The sequence below is a fragment of the Pseudorasbora parva genome, chromosome 8, assembly GCF_024679245.1.
Source record: "Pseudorasbora parva isolate DD20220531a chromosome 8, ASM2467924v1, whole genome shotgun sequence".
Classification (NCBI taxonomy): domain Eukaryota; kingdom Metazoa; phylum Chordata; class Actinopteri; order Cypriniformes; family Gobionidae; genus Pseudorasbora; species Pseudorasbora parva.
In genome coordinates this window covers 28144695-28172617 of record NC_090179.1, presented here as the reverse complement: position 1 = coordinate 28172617, position 27923 = coordinate 28144695, and the positions used below count along the sequence as shown (strand labels likewise).

The 27923-nt window shown below is 35.7% G+C and overlaps 3 protein-coding genes across 3 annotated transcripts; all 3 read right to left on the bottom strand.

Moving 5' to 3' along the window:
- Nucleotides 1–107: 107 nt before the first annotated feature.
- Nucleotides 108–12617, bottom strand: mmp20a (matrix metallopeptidase 20a (enamelysin)). Its single transcript, XM_067451735.1, has 11 exons — nt 12578–12617; nt 11268–11497; nt 8485–8633; nt 8267–8398; nt 7385–7503; nt 2292–2358; nt 2105–2216; nt 1855–1997; nt 1457–1613; nt 339–442; nt 108–263 (listed from the first exon to the last, which is right to left on the bottom strand). Exons 2-11 carry the CDS (start codon nt 11438–11440, stop codon nt 145–147), a joined length of 1275 nt encoding a protein of 424 aa, XP_067307836.1. The 5' UTR covers nt 11441–11497; nt 12578–12617; the 3' UTR covers nt 108–144.
- A 509-nt stretch (nt 12618–13126) lies between these two features.
- On the bottom strand, nt 13127–16769 carry mmp20b (matrix metallopeptidase 20b (enamelysin)). The gene is made up of 10 exons (XM_067451734.1): nt 16601–16769; nt 15937–16175; nt 15711–15859; nt 15490–15615; nt 15189–15347; nt 14894–15065; nt 14000–14133; nt 13742–13898; nt 13558–13661; nt 13127–13479 (listed from the first exon to the last, which is right to left on the bottom strand). The coding sequence occupies exons 1-10, from the start codon at nt 16730–16732 to the stop codon at nt 13379–13381; spliced, it is 1473 nt and encodes a 490-aa protein (XP_067307835.1). The 5' UTR covers nt 16733–16769; the 3' UTR covers nt 13127–13378.
- A 5755-nt stretch (nt 16770–22524) lies between these two features.
- Nucleotides 22525–27923, bottom strand: tp53i13 (tumor protein p53 inducible protein 13). The gene is made up of 9 exons (XM_067450606.1): nt 27368–27923; nt 27062–27133; nt 26915–26950; nt 26687–26745; nt 25485–25563; nt 25259–25387; nt 24036–24242; nt 23266–23911; nt 22525–23173 (listed from the first exon to the last, which is right to left on the bottom strand). The coding sequence occupies exons 1-9, from the start codon at nt 27458–27460 to the stop codon at nt 23070–23072; spliced, it is 1425 nt and encodes a 474-aa protein (XP_067306707.1). The 5' UTR covers nt 27461–27923; the 3' UTR covers nt 22525–23069.

Below are 27923 nucleotides of genomic sequence, written 5' to 3'. Positions count from 1 at the left end.
ATTTATTCATTCACTGACAATTCTGACCACATGTCATGATGAAATAACTCTTGATATTGTACAACTAAATGATTTAACATTTGATGTATGAGGCACAGTAGTCCGTCAAACATTCCCTTCCTTTACTTGTGATCATTTGTTTTTCTATTCATTTTTCAACTCTTTGCAGCCAAGCCAAGCATTAGTGTTCATTATGTGCAGCAAATGTCTTTTCTGATGGCTGAAGATAAATGACTTTGATCTGCAGAGGATGTGAATATGGCCTGTTGAGAAAAACATGTATATAATTCCAAGGGAAAATGTTTTACAGAGCAAACTGATGTAAAACAGTCCATTACCACTGAGTTCAAAAGCTGCATCCACTTTCCCAACAATGCTTGGCCAATCCAAATGAATTTTCCTTGGAAATCCAGGATCCATCACACTTTTTTTCTCATCATAACTACAAAACAAGGTTTTGTTCTCTTAAAACTTCACAATTTAAAGTGTCACCCCGAAGATTAGTAGGCAGTGTTGGGGGTTACTCATTACAAGTAACTTTGGTTACGTAATCAGATTACCTTTTCAAGTAATGCATTACTTTTAAAATGTACAACAAAATATTGGCAGCACAGCTGAAAGGTTTGTTTGAGCTGCGCTTTTTGAGCTATGTTTTACAACTGTGCATGCATGAATTGGCATTTCCTTCAGATTATTAGATTATTTCACTGTTGGTGTAAAAGGGTCCTTACAATTGCTTAAAAAGGGTCTTTACATCTGCTACAAAAAAAAAAAAAAATTTGTTATGAAAAAAAAAAAGCCCAGTCCAGGTGAAAAAAGAAACACAAAAGAAATGTAACGGATTACTTAAAAGTAACTAAGTAAAGCACTTAGTTAATTTTTAAGGGAGTAACGCAATTGTGTAATGCATTACTTTCCAAAGTAACTTTCCAAACACTGTTAGTAGGTAATTAGGGATAATCCAAAGCTAGCTATGCATTACGTTAGAAATAATTAAAGCTGCAGTCCGTAACTTTTGCGCTCTTGCGGTTAATAAACAGAACTGCATGTGTCTTGTGGAAGAACATTGCAGCCGAAGCTACTTCTCTCTGTTTATGTCTATGGCGGATCACTCAGGGACTGTGCTCCTCCGCAGTGGTACCTACCAGTCTGGCCTGAAATAGTCCCAATATAAATACTTATTATAAGTGCACCATAATGATTCAGGGTAAGACAAAAACACGGTTTGGAAAATGGATTCATGTTGTACATTCTCATTATATAATTTTTGTAAATCTTGAACACAAAAAAAGTTATGGACAGCAGCTTTAATGATAGGCTGTTAAATTATTAGAAAAGTATGCACCATACACACACTTCTATAAATGTCTAAAATGAGAGATATCTGATTTAGCTCTTTACGATTCCCCAATCAACTGATCATTACATCATGACATTTGAAGAAAAAAAAATGTACCTGAAATAGTAGTCTCCTGTGAAAAAGTAGGTCTTTCCGCTTTCACTGACATGAACAGCAGCGTCTATTTGTTTTACTATTTCTGGAAATCCAAACTCATAGATGGAGCCATAATAGCTCTTTGACACCAGTTTCTGAACCACCCAATATTTAGGACCTAATAAACAGAAGAATAAAAGAAATACAGTTCAAAAGATTGGAGTCAGTAAGATAGTTTTTAATGATTTTAAAAGAAGTATCTTATGCTCACTGCGTTTGGTTATTTAAAAATACAGTACAGACTAATTTTGTGCTATTTCATTACAATTTGAATAACAGTTTTCTATTTTATATATATATATATATATATATATATATATATATATATATATATATATATATATATATATTTTTTTTACCTGTGAACACATAAACCACTCGTTTTGAAGGAATGTCATAGGCTGCATCTACAGGCGAGGTGATGCTTGGTAGAAAAACCCTCTGAGGACCTTCTCTTAGTCTGTTCCAGTATGTCTTCCAGTTTGTTCTCATCCACATGTAACTAGAGACATGTACAAGACCACAATTCAAAAACGTTCATTGAACCTTTTTTTAAAATGAACATTTATCATTCAAATATTAATTTCTCTGAAGGATCAAATGCTTCACCTGTTTTTAAAGAACATGATTTCTTTTCCGAATATTGTCACTGCATCAACAGAAAAGTTTGGGTCACACTTATTGGGGATTTCAATTGTCCTCTGTGGTTTTGTTTTCTTTCCTTTTTAAAAAAGAAACACAAACAAATGACATCATTTCGTTCAATTTACCAACAAAATTTGGTAACGTGACTCACCATACAGAGCCTGAATGCCCAGTGTGTCGTCTCTTGGTAGTTCGTATGTTGCACAGGGTTCGTACACCTTTTCAAAGGTCAAATTCAAGCACTTTTCAAGCACTTTCAAGGTCAATTTTAAAGATTTTTCCAGCACCTAACACCGCTGTAAATTACATACCAATACATTGTCAAAATTATTATTTCGTACACTTTATCATCACATTAAAAAGATAATAATACTATAAACAGCCAAAATCGTGTTTCGTAAAGCAGCAGGATCAGATATTTAACCAAATCACAAGTTTTATTTCTTTTAAATGTATCACTGTCTAAGTAGACTGTGCTTACTATCTAACCTGCCTTTGGGGTAATTGTAAAAACAATTAGCCTAAACAAAATCACTCGACGGGTTCACTTAACTTTCAATTCATTTATTGAACATTTTAAAAATGAAAACATTCGTCTTTGAGGTAGACAGTCAATCACATGTACCTCATTGACCTTTTCTATTTTTAATTAATTTCTTTTTTGTGTGTGTATGTCTATTAAAAGTCTAGGCAATCAAGTATTTCTTCTGAAGAGATCACTTTATATGATAAAGCTTAAAGGCACAATATGTAATGTTTCAGCATTAAAAATGGAAAAGATCACTATATCTATGTTATATATTTTTTAAAGTTGTGTGTTTACATTATCCCGACAGTTCCAATTAACTTCTAAATCCAGAGAAATTAATATTTTAATTCGAAGACACGGACCGTGTCTTTATTTCCGTTATGTCGCCTGTCTTTCACGTCATATCCACGTTTGCGTCTTGCTTCCTGCGGAACTCGGCGGAACCGCCAAACTCAAAGAGGAACACTGACAGTATAAGGGGAACACCCGTATAAAAAAGTCTGTATGATAATGGATCGTGACTACTCTTTGCCTGTACGTTTTGCCAGCTCAAAGCGCAAACGTACGGGTGAGAAAAAATGACCCGAGAAGATTTTGGGACAGTAGAAGAAGCAAGAGACGTGTAAACCTTGGAGAAGCCTTTGAAAGATGGCGAAATCTTCGTGACAAGCTCGGACTGCAGAGAGATATGCTGATCTCGCTTTCGTTTTAATAAACAGGTAATTTAAGTAACCATTCAGCTAACATCATAATCATATAATCATAACATGCTGTATGTTTGCATATTGCATAGTGATCTTGACCACATTGAGACGCGTTTAGCTGAATACGTATACATTTTGTATTGTATCGGCTTTTCAAACAGGCGGATTCTGTGTTTTTGGAGACTGAAACAGAGACTTTTTAAAACTGATTCAAAAGTATATTTCTATCCGTATATTTGGTGACACGATGATGTCATGTGTAAAACGCAGATGGACTAGCTATTATTGGTTTTATATGTAACGTTAGCTGGAGAAAGTAACGTTAGCTTCATAAGGTAATATGCCACTATCTTGGTCAATTAATATAAGGTGACCGTCACTTTTATCATATGTTAATACTTGCTACATATAATATCGATTTAATAATGATCTACTTATTCATATATCTCTGAGTTCCAAAATAAATGTTTATTAGAATGATTGATGAACGTGGGGAGCGACACAGCGCGTGTTCCAATGAACAACGTATTGCTGGTGCTGGTTCTCTCAATTACTATGTTTTATGTTGGTAATGATAAACTAAATTGAAATTTCTTTCCTTATTGAAGAGTTGATATACAGAATGTTCGACAATCGCGGATGCCATGTCAACATATCTATAATTTGAGTAACTCAAATTATGATGCACGGTTAATATGTCAACATAGCCTACCAACTTATAGGTATGTTGACACAGCGACCGCCCGCACAACATTCTGTCTCACACATTAGCTAACGCTACTGATAAGTTTGTTAAGTAACGGTAGCTCGCTGCTATTTCATTAGATTGACATTATATAAAGTGAAAAGCCGTAACTAAACTTAACAATAATAGAGATGTAATATAACAATCAATTACCTTGTCAGTGAACATGTTTTCTGCTGGAAATGCCAGATTCCCTGGTTGACAGTGGCAATAATGACAACAACTCCCATGAGCCCACGTACTTTCCCGACGTCATTAAAGTACGTCTGTTGTTATTATTTTGAATGAGTGACCCCTAGTGGCCAAAAGTTGCATACTGCACGTTTAAGCTTTTTTTTCATAATCATTGATCAATTACCATTACAATTATCTCACAAATATGCTTACAGTGCGTGGTCTACAATGGGGTAATTGTGTTGCAGTAGCTTACATACAGCACAAGAAAGCTTGACTTCAAATGGTAAAAAGAAGAGAAAACAGTAATAAAATAAGAACAAATAAGCAAAAACAATAGCACAAATAAATCAGGTAGGCCTAGGTCTAACTGTATTCAGGTGAGATACTGAATAAAAAAAAAAAAAACAAGTTATTAAATTTAAAATAACATTGGATTTTTATTGTAAAAATTAAATACATATCAATCTGTTAAAGTTACACAAGATAATCAGTAAAGAGCAGCAGGTGATCTTTTGTCTTTTTGTAGTTTGAATAACTGCTGCCCCTTTAAGACCTGACGCGAGTGTGGAATCAAAACACTGTTCCTGCTACTCATTCTTCTGAACCGTTTACGGCTGTATTTACGTTAATACACACCCAGATGAACAGTGTAACATTTTTGTGTGTATTTGACCATTAATTAGCTGGGAAAAGGAGCTATTTTTTATTTTATTTACTTGTATGTTAGAGGTCGGCTTTATAACGGTATGTGCCCACTTCAGATATGAGTGCAAAATCTGCAGGAATTTGTAGAATTATGTGTCTAATCCCGTGCGAAATTCAGACTGATCGAAAAATATATCAATATTTTTGACAGCACTAAGTTACTTGCAGGGGCGTAGCCATCTTTTCAGAAGTGAGGGGGACAGAAATTTTTTTTTTTTTTGGACCAATATAATTTATCGCATCTCTTGCTTTTAATTGGGCAAGATATCAAATACACTGCTGAACAATAACCACTAATTAATATCTATAATATTATTCTCCTATTTTTTGTGCCAATTTTATAATTGGTTTATATACTAGCCTACAAACACTTGTGCATTAACACTCCATAGATTTTATGCAATGTAAAAAAATATATATATATATATATATATATATATATATATATATATATATATATATATATATATATATATATATATATATATACTAATGTAAACCATGCTGTTCTCTGTGTGAATATATAGTAAAGTGTGATTTATTCCTGTGATCAAAGCTGAATTTATCATCATTACTCCAGTCTTCAGTGTCTCATGACCCTTCACTAATCATTCTCATATGAGGATTTGATGATCAACACACATTTATGATTATTATCAGTTGTGCTGCTCATGGTGATGCTTAATTTTTGTGGAAACCATCTAAACATTTGTGGTAAAATTAAAAAAAGAGATAAATTAATACTTTTGTTGATCAGACATGCATTAAATTGATCACAAGTGATATTTTTAATATTACAAAAGATAATAATTTATTTAATGAATGCAAATAAATGCTATCCTTTGAACTTTCTATTCATTAAAGAATCCTGAAAAATAACATGTAGGCTATCATGGTTTCCACAACATTTTTAAGCAGCACAACTGTTTTCAACACAGATAATAATCATAAATGTTTCTTGATTATAAAATCCTCATATGAGAATAATTAGCGAAGGATCATGTGACACTGAAGACTGGAGTAATGATAAATTCAGCTTTGATCACAGGAATAAATTACTATATATTCACATAGGAAAAAAAGCTGTTTTAATTTGTAATAATATTTCAAAATATTAGTGTTTGAACTATTTTTGATTACATAAATGCAGCCTTGGTGAGCAGAAGATACTAAACATTAAAAGCTGCATTATTCATATGATAGCCTATACTTTATTGTCATCAATAGCCTACATTGAGATGGCTTGAAAAACACACATAAAGCATGTATATTGTCGCAATCGTCTGATTGCCGTCGTCACGTTTCATCATCATAACGATTGTTTTCCTTCAGCTGCAGCTCCAGCGTGACTGGATATTACGAATCCACTTTTGGACTTTCCATGAGAGAGAGCGCCCTCATATTTAGATGCGAATAAAATGACAGGTCATGCATAGATTATTTTTTGTCTCTGAATTTAAAGCTTGATGTATTCACATTGGTTTCTATGTAAATACATTTGACTGTAACCTCAAGAAGCGCGCAATCAACCGAGATTAGAGAGAGCTGTTTTTAGCGTCCCTGTTAACTTGCCCGCCCCCGCGCAGGTAACGCCGGTTCGGATCCCGCTCGGTGCGGGTCGACTAGCATCGGTGAGACCCAGTAAAAGTGCGGGGGACGAAAATACATTTTATTAAAAGTGAGGGGGACACGTCCCCCGCGTAATCTACGCCCATGGTTACTTGTATGATCATCTGACACTATTTTTATGCACTGAGCTAATGTTTGTAGGTTTTAATTTGTGGGTATGTTCACTGCCTATTCCACAAATGAACATGCCATAACGGACATGCTAATCTTACATTATCACATTATACATATACTCTGTCACTAATGCGAATTCCTAGCTAGCAGTTAATAGCGCAAGTTAAACAAATAGGCGCTAATGTGTAGGCTACAGTAAACTACTTTAGTTAGCTTACTTGAAAGTCTATGACTTAGCCTACCTTTCATGTGACTCGAAAGAGCAGACTCGCCCATATAGTGAAAAGCTGCATGTATTTTTGCAAACTTTACAGGAGGCACTTCGTGGGGTTTGTGTCCGTTTGATCCAAAATTCGTATTTAGCATCATTCAGCCAACGTTCATTGAAACGACAACATGGGGGCGGAGTCACACGGAAATAGACGGGCAGATCGCGAGCACAGCAGGTTTCAGCTCTCCAACATTTTATTTCTACATTTAATAAACAAACTATTTATTCAGATAGGTATTTGTTGTAAAAGAAATAGTTACAATTTCAAGCATTTTTAAGCACTTTATCCAAAATTCAAGCACTTTTCAAACCTTGAAAACACAACATCAAAATTCAAGCACTTTCAAGGATTTCAAGCACCCGTACGAACCCTGGTTGCAGCATTGATGAATTTGTACTTTGGATACATAAGAGCTGTCGGGTCCCTTGAATGAGACAGACCCAAAGAGTGACCGAGCTCGTGCGCTGCCACCGTGAACAGATTGTATCCTGGAGTGCCATCCACATCAACACAATGAATGATTATTAATTAATTAAGTTTTATAATATTTTTTGTTGTTGTTTTTGTTGTTATTATTATATTTTAAATCAGCCTGTCTGTATGTATGTATATATATATATATATTTTTTTACCATGTATTGATAATATTAATTACACTTATTATAGTCTGAATTTTGTATTTATTGAAAACAATACATTATTATTATTTGTATGTTAAATAATAAATATAATAATAATAATTATACTAATAATTATTATTATTATTAAAAATAATAAATAATACTTAATAAATAATAAAAATATGTAATACATTAATAACTAATTACTATAACCATCATTATTACTATTATTAAATTAAATAAAAATCAGCCTGCATTTTTATTTATTTATTTATAATTTATAACAACAGCAACAACAACAACAACAACAATAATAATAATTATATATAAATACTTAGTTGTCACTATTATCACTATTAAATCAAATAAAAATCAGCCTGTTTTATGTATTATTATTAATGTATAACAATAATAATAAATTTACAACTAAAATAATACTAATATTTACTATTATTAATACTACTACTACTACTACTACTACTAATAATAATAATAATTATTATTATTGTTAAATGTATCATCATTCTGAAATCACCCATGGTGTTGCACTGCTATTGCAACTCTTTACAAATACCCCTATAGCCAATTCAACAGTTGCTTTATGAATGATTCAATGTTTACCGTGCTGTACCTGGTCTGCCTTGTCCCGCCGTCCATATTTCATCATCGTCAAAGTGAACATCTCCTCCAGTGCCCTCTCCAGGCTCAAAAGCATGAGCTAGCACCCCTCCAGGCCCATCAAAAGGGAAGAAATCTCCATGACCTTGATGAATGAAATTGTAGTTTTCAGAAGTTTTTTTTTTTAAGTATAAATGTAAGGGAAATACATTAAATTAGCTTAAAATGTACCTTTAGAGAGAAATGAGAAGGTAATGTCTGCCTTGCCATGATTTACTTGGACAAACTTCAGAGGAGCGGCATCGCTCCATGTTTTTAGAGCCAAACGCAAGGAGTTCTCCACCTCTTCTCGATTAAGGTCCGGGGTATATCTTGCAATCCTGCAGGATTCACATGAGCCACATTTTTACAAAAGACATGCTGCAACCTGAGAGACTTACCAGGAGGAATAACAAACAAAGATTAAAGCTGCGAGCAGCGATGATGGGCCCAAGCCGGTGGCACCGCCACCCCGGTGGCATCAGCTTAACTGTGCACAGCAGGCCAATAGGCATTTAATATGGGGAAAAATAAATAAAGGGACTATGTCAAAGTCATTTGAATTCACCTCATTAACTGCAGCAACTGGTGCTGCTATGACCAGGAACCACAACACTCACATCTCTGAGATCAATTACATTTTATTCATTAATTTTATGTCAGATGATGTCAAATGTCAATTTCAAAATGAGTGCAGAATACTGTCCAAATGCTGAAGTTGTATTATCCTTACACTTCTCTTAAAAATAAATTAAGCCAAATCACAGAGACCGCAACAATGATTTTAATATCAGTGTCAGGTAAGAGTAATATGCGTGTATATAATTTATGGAAGTTTATTATAAACAGCCACTTTTATAAGATCATGGGAAATTTAATTTTTTCATCCATTTGAATTCTATCAATAAATAATTAGTTTAAAGAGGTGTCATACGTGATCTTTGCAAACACAGCACATGACCTTCTTTAAAGCCCATGTTATAGAAAACAATTAAAATTATTAGGATATAATAGGTCACTTTCAATTATGTGCAAATGTATTTTTTGCAGCTCAAAATTTTGTAAGTTCAGAAGACCAGTATTTAATTAAATATATAATATATGTTTTAGTTTTTTACTTATTTTTCACAATAAAGTGATAGATATTTGTGATAGCCTATGATATGAAAGGGTTAAATTATGAAAAAACAAGAGACAAGGTGACACACACACACACACAGAGTGAGAGAGACCCCCTCCAGACACACACACACTCACACACACACACAGAGTGATCCTGAGAAAGAGGGGGGGGGGGGGGGGATAATGTTTTTTTTATATTTATATTTTTTATTAATAATTATTTGTATTACCACAATTATTTAACTAATTATATAAAACAATATTGTCAATGCCCTACAAATAAACTGGTTTTATACATTTATTTTTTTATTCAAACCCAGAATAATATGTTTAATCCTTTAATGCAGGCCAAAGCACAGCATTGAGAGGTAATCTTTTTAGCATGCACACTAACACACACACACACACACACACACACACACACACACACACACACACACACACACACACACACACACACACACACACACACACACACACACACACACACACACACACACACACACACACACACAAACTCATGTCTGGTTCACTATCTTTTTGGGGACGTAATGGTTTTTATGCTGTATAAACCATATATTCTGTCCTCCTACACTGCTCCTACCCTAAACCTACCCATCACACAACTTTCTGCATTTTTACATTTTCAAAAGAACTCATTCTGTTTGATTTATAAGCTTCTGTACCCATTGGGACCTCAGTTTAGATCCCTACAGTGACACGAGTCCTCATGAGTCTGTGTGCATTCAGGTTTAAGTCCCCAACAGGCTAGAAAAACACACACACACAGAGGCAAGTTGTTTTTTGCTTGAAAACTTATACAATATTGCCCTCTACTGGTCATTTAAGGGAGAGTGTCAAAAACACCTAAAAAGATAATTAGACTTTGACACGTTGCCATGACAACAGTATTTCAAGAATCAGGAATCCATTCATATGTCTATATCTGCCATGTTTTGACATTATAATGATGAAGTTTGAACTAAATCGGGTGAAAATAAGATAGGGATTTAAAGCAATTTTGAAAGTGACACACTTCCTGCTGCCAGTTGGTGGCGCTATAACTTTGACTCACAAAAGTCATATCCATGTGATCAGCCTCTTACAACGAACACACAGCTGAAGTTTCATCAAAATTAATTAATGTATACAAAAGTTATAACACACTTCCTGTTTGCCTTTTCTCGCCATAAATTCATCTCTTCGCTACGGCCAAACCGTTTGAGATATCAGAAAGTTGCTCGCAATTTGGCATCCTCAGTGTCTTGACTTCATGCTGACCGAGTTTGGTGCTGATTGGGTGACTCGTCTAGGAGGAGTATCGCAAATTCCAGAGCATGCGTTTTCAAACAAGCCATAATAGCTAACTTCCTGTTGGGCTGACACATAACTTAGAGCACGAAAGTTGTTTGGCCCGATGAGCTCTATATGTGTACCGAGTTTCATACATGTGCGTGCAAGTGTGTTTGATTTATAGACCATGTTTTCAGACCCCACTTTAGGGGGCGCTGTCGAGCCCCCCTGCCACGCCCGGGTACCAGCCTCAGCCCGGCCCTGATGGCCGCAGATTCCGATGTGTGTGCAAAGTTTCAAGAGTTTTCGAGCATGATAAGGGCCCCGAAAGTGCCCGAATAGTCGAAAAAGCTAAATTGTCCTTAGAAGAACAATAGGGCTCTGTGCCCTTTCAGGGCTTGGGCCCTAAAAATCATGAGACTTTTCTTAGCCAATTAGAAGAACCTATTCAAAACCAAGACAAGCTTGGTGTAATCCATTTTTTTTTAAGGAATACTTATTTAAATTTGGAGGATAACACTGTAAATTCACAAAACAAGTATGAGGTAAGTGTGCCGGACCTGTAAGTGATGGTGTTACTCTTCCATTTTGGCCGTCCAGGATACAAGCTGAAGTTCTCCACATCAGGTACCCCACATCTCGCCTCTTTCATCACATGCACAGTTTTCTCATCCAGAAGACCACTTTCCTTCAGGTCAAAGAAATGTTGCATTGCTCTGATCTTCTTCTTCATGAGCTCTTCAAGTCTTTTACTGCGCTTCTTCAGGTGATAGAACTGCTGCAGATATTCCTGTCGATCAGAAAATAGGCTTTAGTCTATACTTCGATGGACCCCCCCCCCCCCCCCCCCACACACACACACACACTATTTACATTACAATTAACAGATAATTATTAACTTAAAAAAGGTTAGTTCACCCAAAAATTAAAATTCTGTCATTAATTACTCTCCCTCTTGTCGTTCCAGAAACGTAAGACCTCCGTTCATCTTCAAAACAAAAATGAAGATATTTTTGTTGAAATCCGATGGCTCAGAATGGCCTCCATTGGCAACAATGACATTTTCTCTCTCTCAAGACACATAAAGGTAAAGACGTTGTTAAAATCTCACTATAGTGGTTCAATAATTTTATGAAGTGACAAGAATAGTTTTGAGTACAAAAACAACAACTTAGTGATGGGCCGATTTCAAAACACTTCTTCCTGAAGCTTCGGAGCTTAATGAATCAGCTTATGGATTCATGATTCGAATCGCGTGTCAAACCATGGTCAAACCGCCAGACTGCTGAAATCACGTGACTTTTGGCGATCCAAACAGCTGATTTTGCGCGGAAAAATTTCCGTGGTGTCATAAAATTATTGTAGAACCACTGCAGTGAGATGGACTTTGTAATGACGTCTTTAGTGCCTTTTATGCCAATATTATGGGTCTTGAGTTGAGAGAAGAAATGACATTGGTGTCAAAAGAGGCCTTGATTTCAACTAAAATATCTTAATTTGTTTTCCGAAGATGAACGAAGGTCTTACGGGTCTGGAACAGCATGAGGGTGAGTAATTAATGACAGAATTTTCATTTTTGGGTGAACTAACCTTTTAATAATTATTAAAATAAATAAAAAGGTAATAATGATTTATTACGATTTTTTTTTTACTAGGGTGAATTTACTGTAACATAACATTGTTATAATTACTGATATTATTATGAAGTATTCACTGAAGGAATTTTATACATTTTGTAACATGATCACCAAATGTATTTTTGAAACAGTAGTAAAATGACCCAAACACTCATGTAATCTGTCTAATAGGAATCAAAAATGCTCAGTGAAGTAAAATATGTTGATATAGAAAGACATAATGCCTGACAAACCTCCGCATGTTGGATGTCCTCTGGGCTGGGGCTCTGAAGAGTCACGCGTGAGGTCCTTACAATGTCTGTACTATTCACCATACAACACACCAACATCCAAGGCCACAACCAGCTCATTTTGTCCATGGCACACTCATGTTCTCGATTTTATGTCTGTGTCTTACACAACTTAAGCATACCTTAAGATAGTTAGTGATCACGTGGAACCTGGGCCCTCAAACAAGAATTCACTGTCAGGCATTTAGTGGCTTTTGTCATCAACAAAATGAGGTCACGTCTAGCTTGTTATCAGAAGTCTTAGTGGGGTTTACGGAAGAGTGAAGAGGATTAGGATTGTGTCATGATTTGTAGAAAATTATTTGATATACTGTTCATTTTGTATATTCTTAAATGTACGTTTTGCATAAAAAGCAAGTACAAGTACTTTATTAAAATCATAAAAACATGCCTATTAGTGTGATTTAGGTTAAATACTTTGGTTTACCTCAAGCATGTAAGTGTAGAACAGCTTTTCTTTAGAAGTAATGATGCAGTCATAAATTTTATTTTTATTATCATTTTGTCAGATGAAAAATACACCACACTCTATTATACCACACTCTGACATATTTAAAATGTTCTAAAGACATTAAACTAGATGCATTATCACATGAAATACAATGCTTATACAATTTAATACAACATAATTAATACCATCTTTACAGGTGAAGTGTCTCTGAGCCAGTTTAGCTGCACTAAACAGGGAAAAGAAGGAATTCTTATTTTTTATTAAAACTATTATTAGTCTCTAATGAATGTGCATTAACATCCAAGCCAGGAAGTTGTTTTATCTGCTCCAATCATTTCCTTTTGTTTGACGTCATATTTGTACACATCTGAGCCAACAAAGAAATGAAGAGAACCTGAAAAAAGTATAGTGATGGATAAAAGTTATACGACAGAAAATACATGTTAGATCAATCAATCAATCTAATACCCACCATCTTTAAAAACTGCTGCACTTATGGGTCCTTTTATTTCTGGGAAATCATCAGAAATGTTACGTGGGCTTGAGTCATTCATAGTCTTGTTGTGTTCATTATACCTTTGAGAAAAACATTTTCACTGTCATTCGTGTTAAAGCTCACATTAGTGATACATTGCTGTTGTATCTCTATAGTTTACCTCCAGTACTGATGTTGGGTGAAGAATAGGGTGTGTACAGATTTGTGAATGTGGACTGCAGCATCTATCTGCTGTACCCATGAAGGGAACCCCAGACTGAGGATGTTTTTCGCTCTGCCTTTTACTTGGGATCCTTTCACGGCCCAGAAAGTTGTACCTGTGTTGAAGGTAGTACTGAGAATTTATGTTGTTTAACATCTTGAAGGCAATACAGAGATGCACAATACAGAGATGCACAATGTCAAGCAATGTCTGTACCATTGAACAGATATGCTGTCGACCGCTGTGGGACCCAATAAGCAGCGTCGATCTGACAATCAATTTTTGGCATGAAATTGCTGATGGGGCCTTCCTTTATATCATTTTGGTTATTGTGTTTGATCCACAAGTACCTAAAATAGTATAAAGAGTTATATTTAATAACCCTATTTAATAAATACCTGTACATGTGATATAAGCAAGTAAATATTCCAAAGAATTTATTCAAGAGCATAAGAACCTTTATATATATATTTTTAAAATGCATCATGCCATCCAAAAATCTTAAGATGTTAGGTGGAGATTGTGAACACTGTGAGAAGTTTAAAAGTCACATATGTGAAATAAAGTTACAATTGTCAGATATAAAGTGACAATTGCCAAAAAATACAAACAACTGTGAGATATAAAGTCATAATTGTGAAATAATATATTCAATCACAATGGTAAGAAATACTTGCAATTGTGAGAAATAGTCACAATTATGAGAAATATAGTCACAATTATGATATATTAAGATAAATAAAGTTGCAATTGTGAAATAGTCACAGATTTAAGAAACAAACACTTAAAGTTGTGAGAAATAGTCACAATTATGAGAAAAAGTCACAATAGAAAAAAATGGCATTTACAAGAAAACCTTAGAACTGTGAGATAGTTGTAATTATAAGAAATAAAGTCGCAATTATAAGAAATAGTCGCAACTGTGAGAAATAAAGACACAATTGCGAGATGTAGTCAGAATTGTAAGGAATACTTGATCTTCACAATCAGTCACAACTTAATTTCATAATTGTTACTTTATTTTTAATTTTATTTATCTCTTTTTTTTTCTTTTTTCTTTTTTTCCCAAATGGATTTTAAGCAGTAGCCAGCATTATGTGATCAACCTACTTGTCCCTGAAGAAGAAAATGGCCTCTCCTACAGTAGTCACGGCATCAAAAGTCAGATCGGGATTACATGTGTCCTTGAATGACACAGGGAAATATGAACCACTGTACCAGGGGTTACTGGGATTGATCCAGCTAAATCTTGAAGATGGAAAGGGCCTTTTGTCCCTTGGCCCTTTTGGGCAGAAAAAAACAGACATATGATCTCTCATATAAATGTGAAAACTGAACAGATCCTCTGTTCCCACAATAATAAAATTTCACAGTTACAGACTTTCAAACATGATTTATGGTTTACCATATAGAGTGTTGATGTTTATGATATCTTCACTGGAGAGCAGATTGTGTGTTTTCCTATGTTTATAAGTTGGATACATCACTGATTCTGGGATTTGTGAGTGTTTTAAACCAAGTGCATGACCAAACTCATGTGTAGCTACTACATATAGGTTAAATCCTGAAGGAAAAAAAGGACAGAAACAAATTAACCATTTTCTTTTTAATGCCAAGGGTAGCCCTATATAATTTGAGTATGTCTATAAAAAGATTAAATAAATAAATAAATACATTAATTAATTAATTAATAAAATGTACATTACCTTTGAACCCAGCTGTCCATGCTTCAGCCTCATCAAAATGAACGTCTCCGCCAATGCCTTCCCCTGGGCCAAAAGCATGGGCCAGTGTTCCGTCTGGACCATCAAATGGGAAGGAGTCGCCATGCTCTAGGTGTTCATTGCAGAATAAATTACATGGCACATGAATAACGCCGAACATCGTCTTCAAATGTAAATATGCATGTAAGTGGATGCTAACTTACCGTTTCCAATGAACTCCACCATGATGTCTGCCTGGTGAGAATATGACCGTAAGAAAGTGAGAGGGCTGACCTTTTCCCATGCATCCAGAGCCGAGGCAATCAGAGCGTCCACTGTATTCACAGGTAAGTCACTGGTGTACCTCCCGACACTGTAAGATTGTACCACTTACATTGCTATACATGGTGGGCAATCAAAATGGAGAGCATATTCAAGATAGCTATTTACCCATAAGTGATGACGTTTTTCTTCCATCTGTTTCCACGTCTGTGACTGTAATCCTCCACATCTGAGACGCCACACCGTGGAGTCCTCATGACAGCGAGGGTTTCTGGGTTCATGGTTCCGGTCCTATTCAGCCCAAAAAAGCTCTGCATATCCTTCAGTTTGGAAGAGAAAGAGGGACGACTCCTCCTCCGGCGGCCCGCAGGATCCGCTTGAAAACTGTAAAAGTGCTGCAGGTATTTCTGCAAGAAAATGCGCAGGAACCACTACAGTGAGTAGCCTATCAACTATTGTATTTTCCCTCTCCCTTTTTATGTTTAATCCACTTCATAGCGTTTGTTTTTAACTTCTGTATGCTTTAAGGTTCAGTTGCAGTATTGGTTTTTCACCAATAGTTTTACTCAAATATCATTCACATTAGATACAAAAAAAAACATGATGAACTTGTATTTCGCTCATATATGTAACGAATGAACAGAAAGCAACTAAAGTATTGAAGTATTCAACAGCCACTAATGAAACATTTCAATGGAAAATAACCACCAATAAAGACACAATATGTCTACTAGAATTGTGGATTGTTCCACTGGAGTTCATTAAGAACAAATAAAATATTAGTACAGTACTAACCCAGCTGTGGGTGCAAAGGTGCAAATGAAGGACTTACTGTTGCCAGGGACAGGTCATTCTGAGCAAGTCTCGTTGGAAGTACCGATCCATCATCTTCAAGTGGTAAAGGTGCTAGGTGATACTTACCAAAAATGCCAAAGGCACAAACCAGACAGAGTAAAACCTGCATCTCTCCTCTGAAGACCACAGAGGCTTCTGAAAATGGCCAGTCCAAAAAGACATTGCAAGTCTTAGCTGATGGGAATGCCTTTTTAACGTATTATTATGACTCAGACAGTGCCAAGACCAGGAAAACCTCAAGCTTAGGGAGTGGTTTGCTCTGGTCACAAGAAAAGAGGGATCCTGTGTAAGATGCGTGAAATTATCAAAAGCATTTACCTCAAACAATTCCTATAGATTTCACATGGGATTGTCTGAGTGGTATCCACCATATTTCCTGCAGTATTCATGGCCAATGAAATGTCTCTTCCATTATCTGCTTCTGGAAAATAGAATAAAAAATAATAATAATTAAAAAAAAAAACCTCTGGAAAATGTTTTTCCCCTCCCCAGAAATAGCACATAAATAGTTTTGTACAGTGGGGTGTTACTTGCAGTATATCTGGTGATCTGCACCATTTGTACATGAATGCACTGTAATTTCCTTTCCTTGCTTTTCCTTCTTGAGAATCTCGCAGAATACTATGTAAGTAGTTGAGTAAATATAATCATTTAAATGTTCTTCTGTTCTTTTTTAAAAGCCAATACAACAGTTTATGCATAAAAACTTTTGATACAATCTTTACAATTTTAAAGATGAAAGTTTTATCTTTTTACACTAATATTTGCTCTTTAACAAAGTGAAACTTTGCTTAGTTATTATACTGTTCATTATTATTATACTTTGCTTAATTACTATACTGTTCATTATTATTATACTTTGCTTAAGTATTATACTGTTCATTGAAACAATGTTCTTGAAATACATCACTGGAATTTGAATGCTTTAGCTTTGAGACCAATCAGAGAGTTAGTATTCAATTTATAGTATTCAATTACTGCGTTTCCAGGCTTATAAAAAGTTATAGTTAAAATTAAATTCCCATATGCAGAAAATGAATGGGATCCTGACTATTGCACTCTATCAAACTGCTCTTCCCTAAAATTGGTGACATTACTTTTATGCTTCTGGCATTTCACCATGAATTCGCTAACTCATTTCATAAAAACACAACTGTTGCCCATTTTTCTATTGCCATTTTAAATATGTTTTTGGCAAGTATCCATAAGCAGAATAATACAGCCAGATATTATGGCAAAATAAATATTTGCCATAAGAACCAGCTGACTATATATTATTTCTTACATATATGCAAGTATTAGTAATGCTTCCATAGCCTTGCAGCCTTTATTTTTCCATTTTCCTTTTAATTTCTATTTCATTTGTTTTAGGAAAATAAAGAAACGCATCTCGTGACATTCTCAGTGTTGGATTCAAGCAAAGCAGACATTGCATAAAACCATCTATAAATGTTTTTTGGTGCTAAAATGGGTAACCTGAATGAGTAGGATGACAGTATTTAAAGAAACGTGTAATTTTAAGTTATAGTCCATGAAATGCCAGCAAAAGAATGTTTGCAGCAGATGTAATTGAGGGATTACTGCCTTTCTGCCATAAAATGCTTAAGAGGCTAATTGTAAAATTGTTTGTGGTGAGGAGAATAAATAAAATAAAATTCCTTCCATGTACAACTGGGCTCGATTTGTGTCATGTGCAGTAAAATGTAAGCGGACTCCAGACAACCCAGGGACTGGAAAACATTGTTCTTTCTCACGTTCATCAAACATAAAGGCAAAAAAAGGGAAAAGAAAGACACATCCTGAAACATGCAACAGCATTTCCCTTTTTGGACACACTGAGCCTCACATGCCTGCCAAGAGCCTTTCCAGGGTGCCTTAAAGCAAGAAGGAAATAGCACATTTAATTTCAATAAGCATCATATTTGAAAAGATCTAACATTATCATTTAGAGAGGGAAATGCAACCTCTTTAGTTTAAGCAAAACATACAGTAAATATACCATCAACAGCTCGCCTAATATGTCTGTGGCGTCTCATTTTCTGCAATGGTTTCACAATACATAGCCGTGAGCAAGTAATCCACAGATTGCATTGCATTCCTTATTTTGCTTTCAGATGACTTCCATTGCACAACTCACAACCACTCACACTCGCAAAAGAGGCAATCATATATGGTTAATTCTTTTGAACAGTAAGAAATTGCATTGTTTTAGGCCCCATAAAGATCTAATATATGAGGGGTGAGGTGGACATACGATGAGTATGTATGGTAAAGATTATAAGTATTTTCAAATGAATGTGATGAATATCATGCAGGATATTGTTCACTTAGGTCCAATATTAGTCAACCACATATGTCATCATAGGATAATGTATTGGCAATGTTATTTTGGAGCTGTTATTTTTGTTTGCTGTTTTTAATAGATAAGTCCCTTCCACATAGTGACTGGATAAGCAAGATTTTGCAAGACTATATCCACATGATGGCCTGGACAATGCCTTTATCCTTCAGTAGGACAACATTGCAATCTCGAATAATGTGACTTCACTGTGTGAAAAAATACCCTCAAAATTATAAACGCAAAACTTTTGCTCCCATTTTTCATAAGCTGAACTCAAAGATCTAAGACTTTTTCTTTGTACACAAAAAGCCTATTTCTCTCAAATATTGTTCATAAATCTGTCTAAATCTGTGTTAGTGAGCACTTCTCCTTTGCCGAGATAATCCATCCACCTCACAGGTGTGGCATATCAAGATGCTGATTAGACAGCATGATTATTGTATCTGGTGTGACCACCATTTGTCTCAATAGTGCAACACATTTCCTTTGCATAGAGTTGATAGGGTTGTTGATTGTGACTTGTGGAATGTTGGTCCACTCCTCTACAATGGCTGTGTGAAGTTGCTGGATATTGGCAGGAACTGGAAACGCTGTCGTATACGCCAACCCAGAGCATCCCAAACATGTTTAATAGGTGACCTGTCCGGTGAGTATGCTGGCCATGCAAGAACTGGGATGTTTTCAGCTTCCAGGAATTGTGTACAAATCCGTGCATTATGCTGCAACATGAGGTGATGGTCGTGGATAAATAGCACAACAATGAGCCTCAGGATCTCGTCACGCCATCTTTGCATTCAAAATGCCATCAATAAAATGCACCCGTGTTTTTTGTCTATAATATACGCCTAGCCATACCATAACCCCACTGCTGCCATGGGCCACTCAATCCACAATGTTGACATCAGCAAACCACTTACCCACACAACACCATAGACGCTGTAGTCCATCTGCCCTGTACAGTGAAAACCAGGATTCATCTGTGAAGAGAACACCTCTCCAAAGAGCCAGATGCCATCAAATGTGAGCATTTGCCCACTCATGTTGGTTACGATGACGGACTGCAGTCGGGTCGGGACCCCAATGAGAATGACGAGCATGAAGCAGATGAGCTTCCCTTAGACGGTTTCTGACAACATGTGCAGAAATTATTTGGTTATGCAAACCGATTGTTGCAGCATCTGTCCGGTTGGCTGTTCTCGGATGATCTTTGAGGTGAAGAGGCTGGAAGTGGAGGTCCTGGGCTGGTGTGGTTACAGGTGGTCTGCAGTTATGAGGCCGGTTGGATCTACTGCCAAATTCTCTGAAATGCCCTTGGAGACAGCTTATAGTAGAGAAATTAACATTAAATTCACGAGCAACAGCTCTGGTGGACAATCCTGCAGATTGCATGCCCTCAAAACCTGTAACATCTGTGGCATTGTGCTGTGATAAAACAGCACACCTTAGAGTGGCCTTTTATTGTGGCCAGCCTAAGGCACACTTGTGCAATAATCATGCTGTCTAATCAGCATCTTGATGTGCCACAACTGTAAGGTGGATGGATTATCTTGGCAAAGGAGAAGTGCTCACTAACACAGATTTGTGAACAATATTTGAGAGAAATAGGTATTTTGTGTACAAAGAAAAAGTCTAAGATCTTTGAGTTCAGCTCATGAAAAATCGGGACAAAAACAAAAGTGTTGCGTTTATAATTTTGCTCAGTGTAATTAAAATATCATATTAGATAATGCTATCACATATTCTTTTATATAAATAACATTTATTTATTTATATAAACGTGCCCTAGAAATAAAAAAAAACATGACTGGTGTGCATCTTGAAACAAAACAATTGACATATTTTAAGATAGGCCAGTGCAAGATGTTTGAGCTAAAACAGCTCAAACATGTATTTTAGTCAAGGACTAGGTATCTGTTTCTTCAGTAGAACTTTAACTTTTTAAGAATTTAAGAATTAAGAAATTTAACTTCAACTGTTGCAGTCGGTCAGTCATAATGCATGTGAATGGGTAACAATTCTATGAGAGTAAAAAAAAAAAAACATGCTTGCCTTAGACAACATGCACAAAAACCGACACATTGATGTCTTAAGACACGAACCGATCGGTTTCTGTGAGAAACCAAACAGTGTTGATGTTCTTTTATTTACCTCATATCCAAACGAATCTCATCTAGTATTCCCATCCATTATTACTTTCGTCTGGTTAGGTCAAACTGGCGCGGTCATAGTTATACAGCTCTGGGAAAAAGTAAGAGACCACTTTATATTGATTTCTTAAAATTTCTGGATTTTTTTTCAGAATTGACCTATATATATAGAATCCTCATTAGTGCCTGTGCGGATCGGCAGAATGAGGAATCTACATAATATATATCTATGATCACCCCAGTTTGACCTTACCAGACGGATGGATGGAAATACTAGATGAGATTCGTCTGGATATGAGGTAATAAAATAGCATAAATACTGTTCGGTTTCTCACAGAAACTGATTGGTTCGTGTCTTAAGACATCAATGTGTCGTCACGAGCAGCAGGGTTTTTGTGCATGTTGTCTAAGCATGTGTGTTTTTTTTACTCTCATAGAGTTGTTACACATTCATATGCATTATGACTGGCAGACTGCAACGGTTGGAATTAAAAAAATCTTAATTTGTGTTTTACTGAAGAAACAAAGATACTATACATTTTGGATGCACTGGGGGTATACAGATAAACATCCCATTTTATTTTTGGGTGAACTATCCCTTTAAGTCAAGTCTTAAGCGTTGTCTGTAAAAAACAGGCGTTAAACTATTCATTGAGTGCCAGTGGAACTGGAGAGGTCTCTACTGCCATCTCCTTGTGTGAAGTAATGTGACACAAAAACCACAGGCATTCTCACCAACAGACAGGGCTACAGAGTAAAAAAACACATCATGTCTTCATCCAAACATATCACAAGAGGCTTCTAACCCAGTTAAAGGGATAGATCACCCAAAAATGTCACTTTTTGGTCATTGTTTATTCACCCCCTGGTTGCAAAGCTGTATACGTTTCTTCTGTGGAACATAAAAGAAGCATTTTTGAGAAATCTCTTGGTCTTTTGGAATGGAAAATGGTCACCAAAACTGTTTGGTTACCAACATTCTTAAAAATGTCTTCCTTTGTGTTCCACAGAAAGAAAGTCAGTCATACAGGTTTGAAACAACATGAGGGTGAGTAAATGATAACAGCATTTTAAAAACATCCCATTAAGACAAACTCTACAAGCAATATCCAAGCAGGAAAAGAATGCTTTAATGTAACCAAAATAGTGTATTGTGAACAATTCATCCATCCATGCATGCATTTCTTTCTTTTTTTACCTCATAATTTTTAATCAGAATGTCATAACTGGACCTTTGGGGGGAAACATCATACATATTTACTTACTTAAGCTGGACAATGTTAAAACTTAAGCCAAAACTCAAGCCAAAACAATCTGCTGCATTAAATTACTATGATCACTGTAAAGCTGCTTTGAAACAATCTGTATTGTAAAAAGTGCTATATAAATTAATGAGACTTGACTTCTCTCTGGTGATGTATGCAGGACTTCTCCAATCTTTTATTTTGCTTAAACCCTGCAAGCTTGTGTTCATCTGCCTCTACTTTTGAGTTCAACGTCCACACCTCAAAATCCAATCAAGCGATGGATAGAACAAGGTCTCTCTTACATTTTTGTTTTTTGATAGTCCGTTACACTCTCTTATCTGTACCTTAATTTCTTCGCACCTTTAAATGAACAAATATGCTATCAACACTAATAGATATCACTATACTCATGATATACAATGTGGAAAAAATATTTCTTTACTAAAAGAATTTACTAATCAAATTACAGAAATAAAGTGATAAACCTTTATCACTTAATTGTGTCACTATATGAAATACCAGAGAAATTGTCTTTTAGAAGTGTGGTCTTGAATGTGTAAACGGACAAGTTCTCTTGAGCTTCAAAACTGATTTCTGAACAAAAATTATTCATATTTACTCTATGAGTACAACATGATGAGTACTACAAGTACCTTCCAGTAGAGTGCAAATAGTGTGTGTAAGATTACTAGTGTTCACTAATCCTCTCAGTTAGTCAGAGTTCTCCTCATTGCTGGAGTGCAGCAGTGCACATTCCTGTCTCCTGCTTCTCCTCTTCCTCCGGCCAATCATCCTAAGCCTTCGGCGGATGATGTCTGGAACGCAAATAACACCTCCGATAAGCCAACATCCAAGTGACCGAATAAATGGCTTGCGCAACATGAAGAACTTGACAGTGTGTACTCACCACCCACGTTCTCATAGTCTTGCTGGTGGTCGTGCCAGTAGAGACTGGTGGAAGATCGACAGTGGCGATAGAGACGCGTATGGAGCACAGACAGGGTGAGAAGCACTAAGAGGAAGCCCAGAGCCCCTGCTGCCCACACGGCCTCATCAGTTCGTGGGATGGGTATTCTCTCTCCCCTCAGCGGCCCTTCTAAATGAGGAGGCATTGAGTCTGAGACTTCACAATGTCCAAGCTCCCTGCATTCAGATCCAGACCTCTGCGCCTTTGTGTCAGTCTTGATGCGATGCCTCTTACCTTCCACTAGAGTATTCTTATGCGTTTTTCTGTCTGTTTGATATTTATTTATTTCAGTCACTTTATTCGGTGGAAATTGCTTCTCTGTGTCTCCAGAATTCACAGAGTCCTTTGCTGAACTGAGAGACTGTGTAACAGTTAGCATTAAGAAGGATGTCACTTCCATTGTATTATTTTGTAGTAATGTGTCTGTACGATTCAGTTTTGCACTCTCTGTGCAGTTAGGTTTGACGTCATATTTCAGTTCCACCTTCTCTGGTGATTGTCTGAGAACATTTCTGATTTTCCTGGTTCTTCTTCTGGTCTGTACCTCAGTGAGACTGAGAGCCTCCATGCAGCAGCGTTTAAGAGACTAGCAATTATAGGAGAAGAAGAGCATAGAAGGTTAACATTAGCATTTCTATTGACATAAAACGACTGCATCATCATACAAATCTTGACTGATATATTTGGTCAATGTAAGTCCATTTCTTTACCTTTAATCTTTCCACTTTGGACATCTCTTGACTGGTGTTCACTGGTTTGTGCACAGGTGCTGATTTTGTCAAATATAGATTGTACTTTGCTCTCTGGCTTGCACTACCTTGACTGATATTGGGGGAAATGGTAAGCAACCAATCACAAACCCCAAGTGTGATGTGGGACATCTCTAATGAGCGACCCCACGAAACCACAGCTAAAGGCTTTGAGAAAGATAACAGACATGAGATATTTGTCAGAAATGGTGCTTTTAAATACATACAAAAAACTGGTAACATTTTATAGCGAGGTTAAATTTGTTTAACACCACCAATTAATGCCTTAGCTACTGTGAACCAATGGATTTACAATAATGATCCTTTTGACACACTTCAAAAAATATTTTTATTCGGCAAGGATGCATTAAACTGATCAAAAGTGACAGTAAATATGTACATTTCAATATATATATATATATATATATATATATATATATATATATATATATATATATATATATATATATATATATATATATATATATATATATATATATATATATATATATATATATATATATATTTTTTTTTTTTCATTTTTAATTTATTTATCAAATATGTTTAAACAAAAAGATTCCATAAATATAAGCAAATATTAAGCAGAACTGTTTATTATTAATAAAAATGATTCTTGAGCACCAAATCAGCATGATCAGAAGGATCATGGGACACTGAAGACTGGAGTAATGATGATGAAAATTCAGCTTTGCCATCACAGGAATAAATTACATTTTAAAATATATTCAAATATATAATAGTTATTTTAAATTGTAATAACATTTCACAATAGAACTGTTTTTACTGTAATTTGATAATATACTGTATCAATCAAATATTTTTAGCCTTTGCGAGCATAAGAGAAAACTGTAACTACCCAAAACGTTTAAACTTTTGAATAGTAATATATTTTAACATTAAAAGTTGTATAAATGAACCTAGTATGTTAAAATGTATAAACAATAATAGATTTATAACTTAACCTAAATGTAAAAATGCTCATTTTTGTAAATGACACAATGCATTAATGTTAATTGGAATTTATTGTGGATTTTTACCAAATGTAACATTTAACATGTTTAACATGTTACTAAATGTAATCGAAATTTGTTTGACGTCAGTCACAGACAAGCTTCCAGTGCTCACACCTGTCACATGAGTTTCTGTTGTGAATGGTGACTCACTCTGTGTTGGCTGAGCCACGGGTGAGGTGTGAGGATGTAATGAGGCAGACACGAGTGAGCCAACACCGCCAGACTCCTGTGAGCTTCTGCTGAGACACACGGGTGATACAGAAACACCAGCGCCCCATTCTGTCAGAAACGACACGTTCAGAGCTCATCTATAAATATACAGTAGCTATAGTAACAGGTTTAGATTTACAGTATGAACACTGTGCTTGTGCATTACTTTGAGGTTGCTTAGCCAGCGCTGAGGGGGGCAGTAGAGGTACTCTCCACTACTGGCTTCAACAGGCCGGTAAGGACCACTGAAAAACAAAACAAAAAAACAACAACTTAAAAACGCACAAATTTAAACTGATGTAAGGCTAGAAGCTTAAACTGCTACTTTGAACCAATAATCAGAACAAAAAGCAGTTGGAAAGATGACGTGCATAATTCATTTATTTTTCTGAATCCAATATAATTTACCACTTATTTTTTTAAGGTAAGTGTCTTTCTTAGAACTGATAGGAAATTATAGGATTTACCTTGAACGCTTAGATAACGAAACTTTCAATCACTTTAGCTTTCAGAACTATCAGTGAAAAATGAAAGATTCCCAAGGTCTTTAAAATCAGGCAAAGTTGTTTATTAAGTTACATGTTTAAATATACAGACATTAGAACGGAACAACGTACTGTATAGAAAAACGTAGCTGTAACAAATAATGCACTGCTGTGCAGAAGAGGATTCTTAAATATCTCTATTAAATTCACCACCTTTCAGTTCAGTTTATAAGCTGTAAGATAAGACCAAACAAGACATTTTAGAACATGCTAGTAGTTAAATAGCATGGAGTTAAAAGCATATATGTCCTGTGAAGCAAATGGTACAGATGTGTCATTGAGGTCACCATCCTGTGGGTGTCCCAACAGCCCTAAATCAGCATAGTGATGAATCCCTTGCACTAGATAGGCATTAGAATACTCTGATGATGGCCATTGTGCCACGTTTAATTCACATGTATATTTTTAAAGGGATTTCTGAAGTAGGGCAGTAAATAGTTCTAGCCATATTCAATCAGCCCTACACTCTTAACACACAACTACACATTCTTTACACATCTGAATAGGTTTGGGAAATATAATCAAATTATGTCATTAATAGGCGACACTAATGTCCGTTCCATGCTTTAAATTGCAATTCTCTGGATTTAAACAGTCTTGGAAACATTTGGGATAATCTAAGCTACACAAATCAACAAAATATATATTATTGTTCTAGGGTTTTTAGGATATTTTCATTAAAAAAAATCGTACATATTGTGCCCTCAAGAGGAATTGGAACTAGAACCGGATCAACCCTTATATTAGAAGTAAAAACAAATAAGGAGTGACAAATAAAGGAAAGTGTGTCTGAGAGTTGAACTGAGAGTGTGTCAAGGCTTACTGGGTGGGTATACGGTCATTGTATGTAATGGGTGTGTCCATACAGATGGAGTCAGCAGCCTGCATGGGACAAAAGTCAAAGATACTTTTATTCAACGGCCTACTTTTTAGATACAATGCACAAACATAGCATTCTCCTATTTTAAATGTATATTACAGAGAAGATTTGGTCATTACAGTGCACAGTGTCATGCGTGTTGTCAACATGATCCATTTGAGATTCATTTACCTTTATAATATGTTTTGTCTCAATATCAGGGATATTCTGAAATAACAAAAAGGAACATCTGTCAGTCATGGTTTAATCATCACTGTGCCTTTGGTAGTGTGAGTGTGTAGTTTATTTTTCCACTGTATATAGTACAACATATTTTACCTTCTGTGACTGTGGCCAGAGCTCTTGACACTCAAGCTCATCAGGTCCTGGTAGGTCTGTGAGTAGATTTGTCTGAAATAATTGTGACAAGAGAATAAGATATTAGTTAACACAGATTGTGCCCAAACGTAGTCTCACAAAACTGGATGAATAATAATTATACAGGGGAAGTTGATATTTCACACTTATCAGGACTGCATGTCACTGCTTGTTGTCACGTCAATTGATTACTATTGTTATTGGTAACTATTTAATAATATCTAACTTGTTGTAGAGTGAATTGAGCAAAAGCCTAATAATGTTTACCTTGCCATTGTCGCAGTGTGTCAGTCTGGAGGGGCAACATCGTGTCACACAGAGACAAATTAATCCAGACAGAAGGATCACTCGACAGCTCATGACTTCATCCGAGTCCAGTTAAATACATTCAGTACGGTAAGGTTTACTGTATCTCTGACACATAATTACAAAACTATGTAGGACTTTGTTAAAGCAAACGTCTTTTTTTAAAAGCGTCTGGTTATCATCCATGCTGAGCTCAAAGATAAAACACACACGTTCACTGTTGGAAAGTTAGTTTTTTTACTTAAAACAACAAGCTTGACCCGTTCGACTACTGACAATGCCATTGCGATTCGTAATCAAGTAGACCAGAAACATTCTGGTTTCTACATCTGAAGTTTCTCTTTTGACAAGTTAAAAATTGTCAAAACGAATCGGATTATAGCGAGTTGTAAACACATCTAACGTACATCTTACACGTCTAATTTTTGTATAATTGTCATTCCAGCCTGAGATCACGTAAACCTTAATAACATGTTTGAAAAGTGATCATGAGAATCTTCTTCACGGGGATACACAC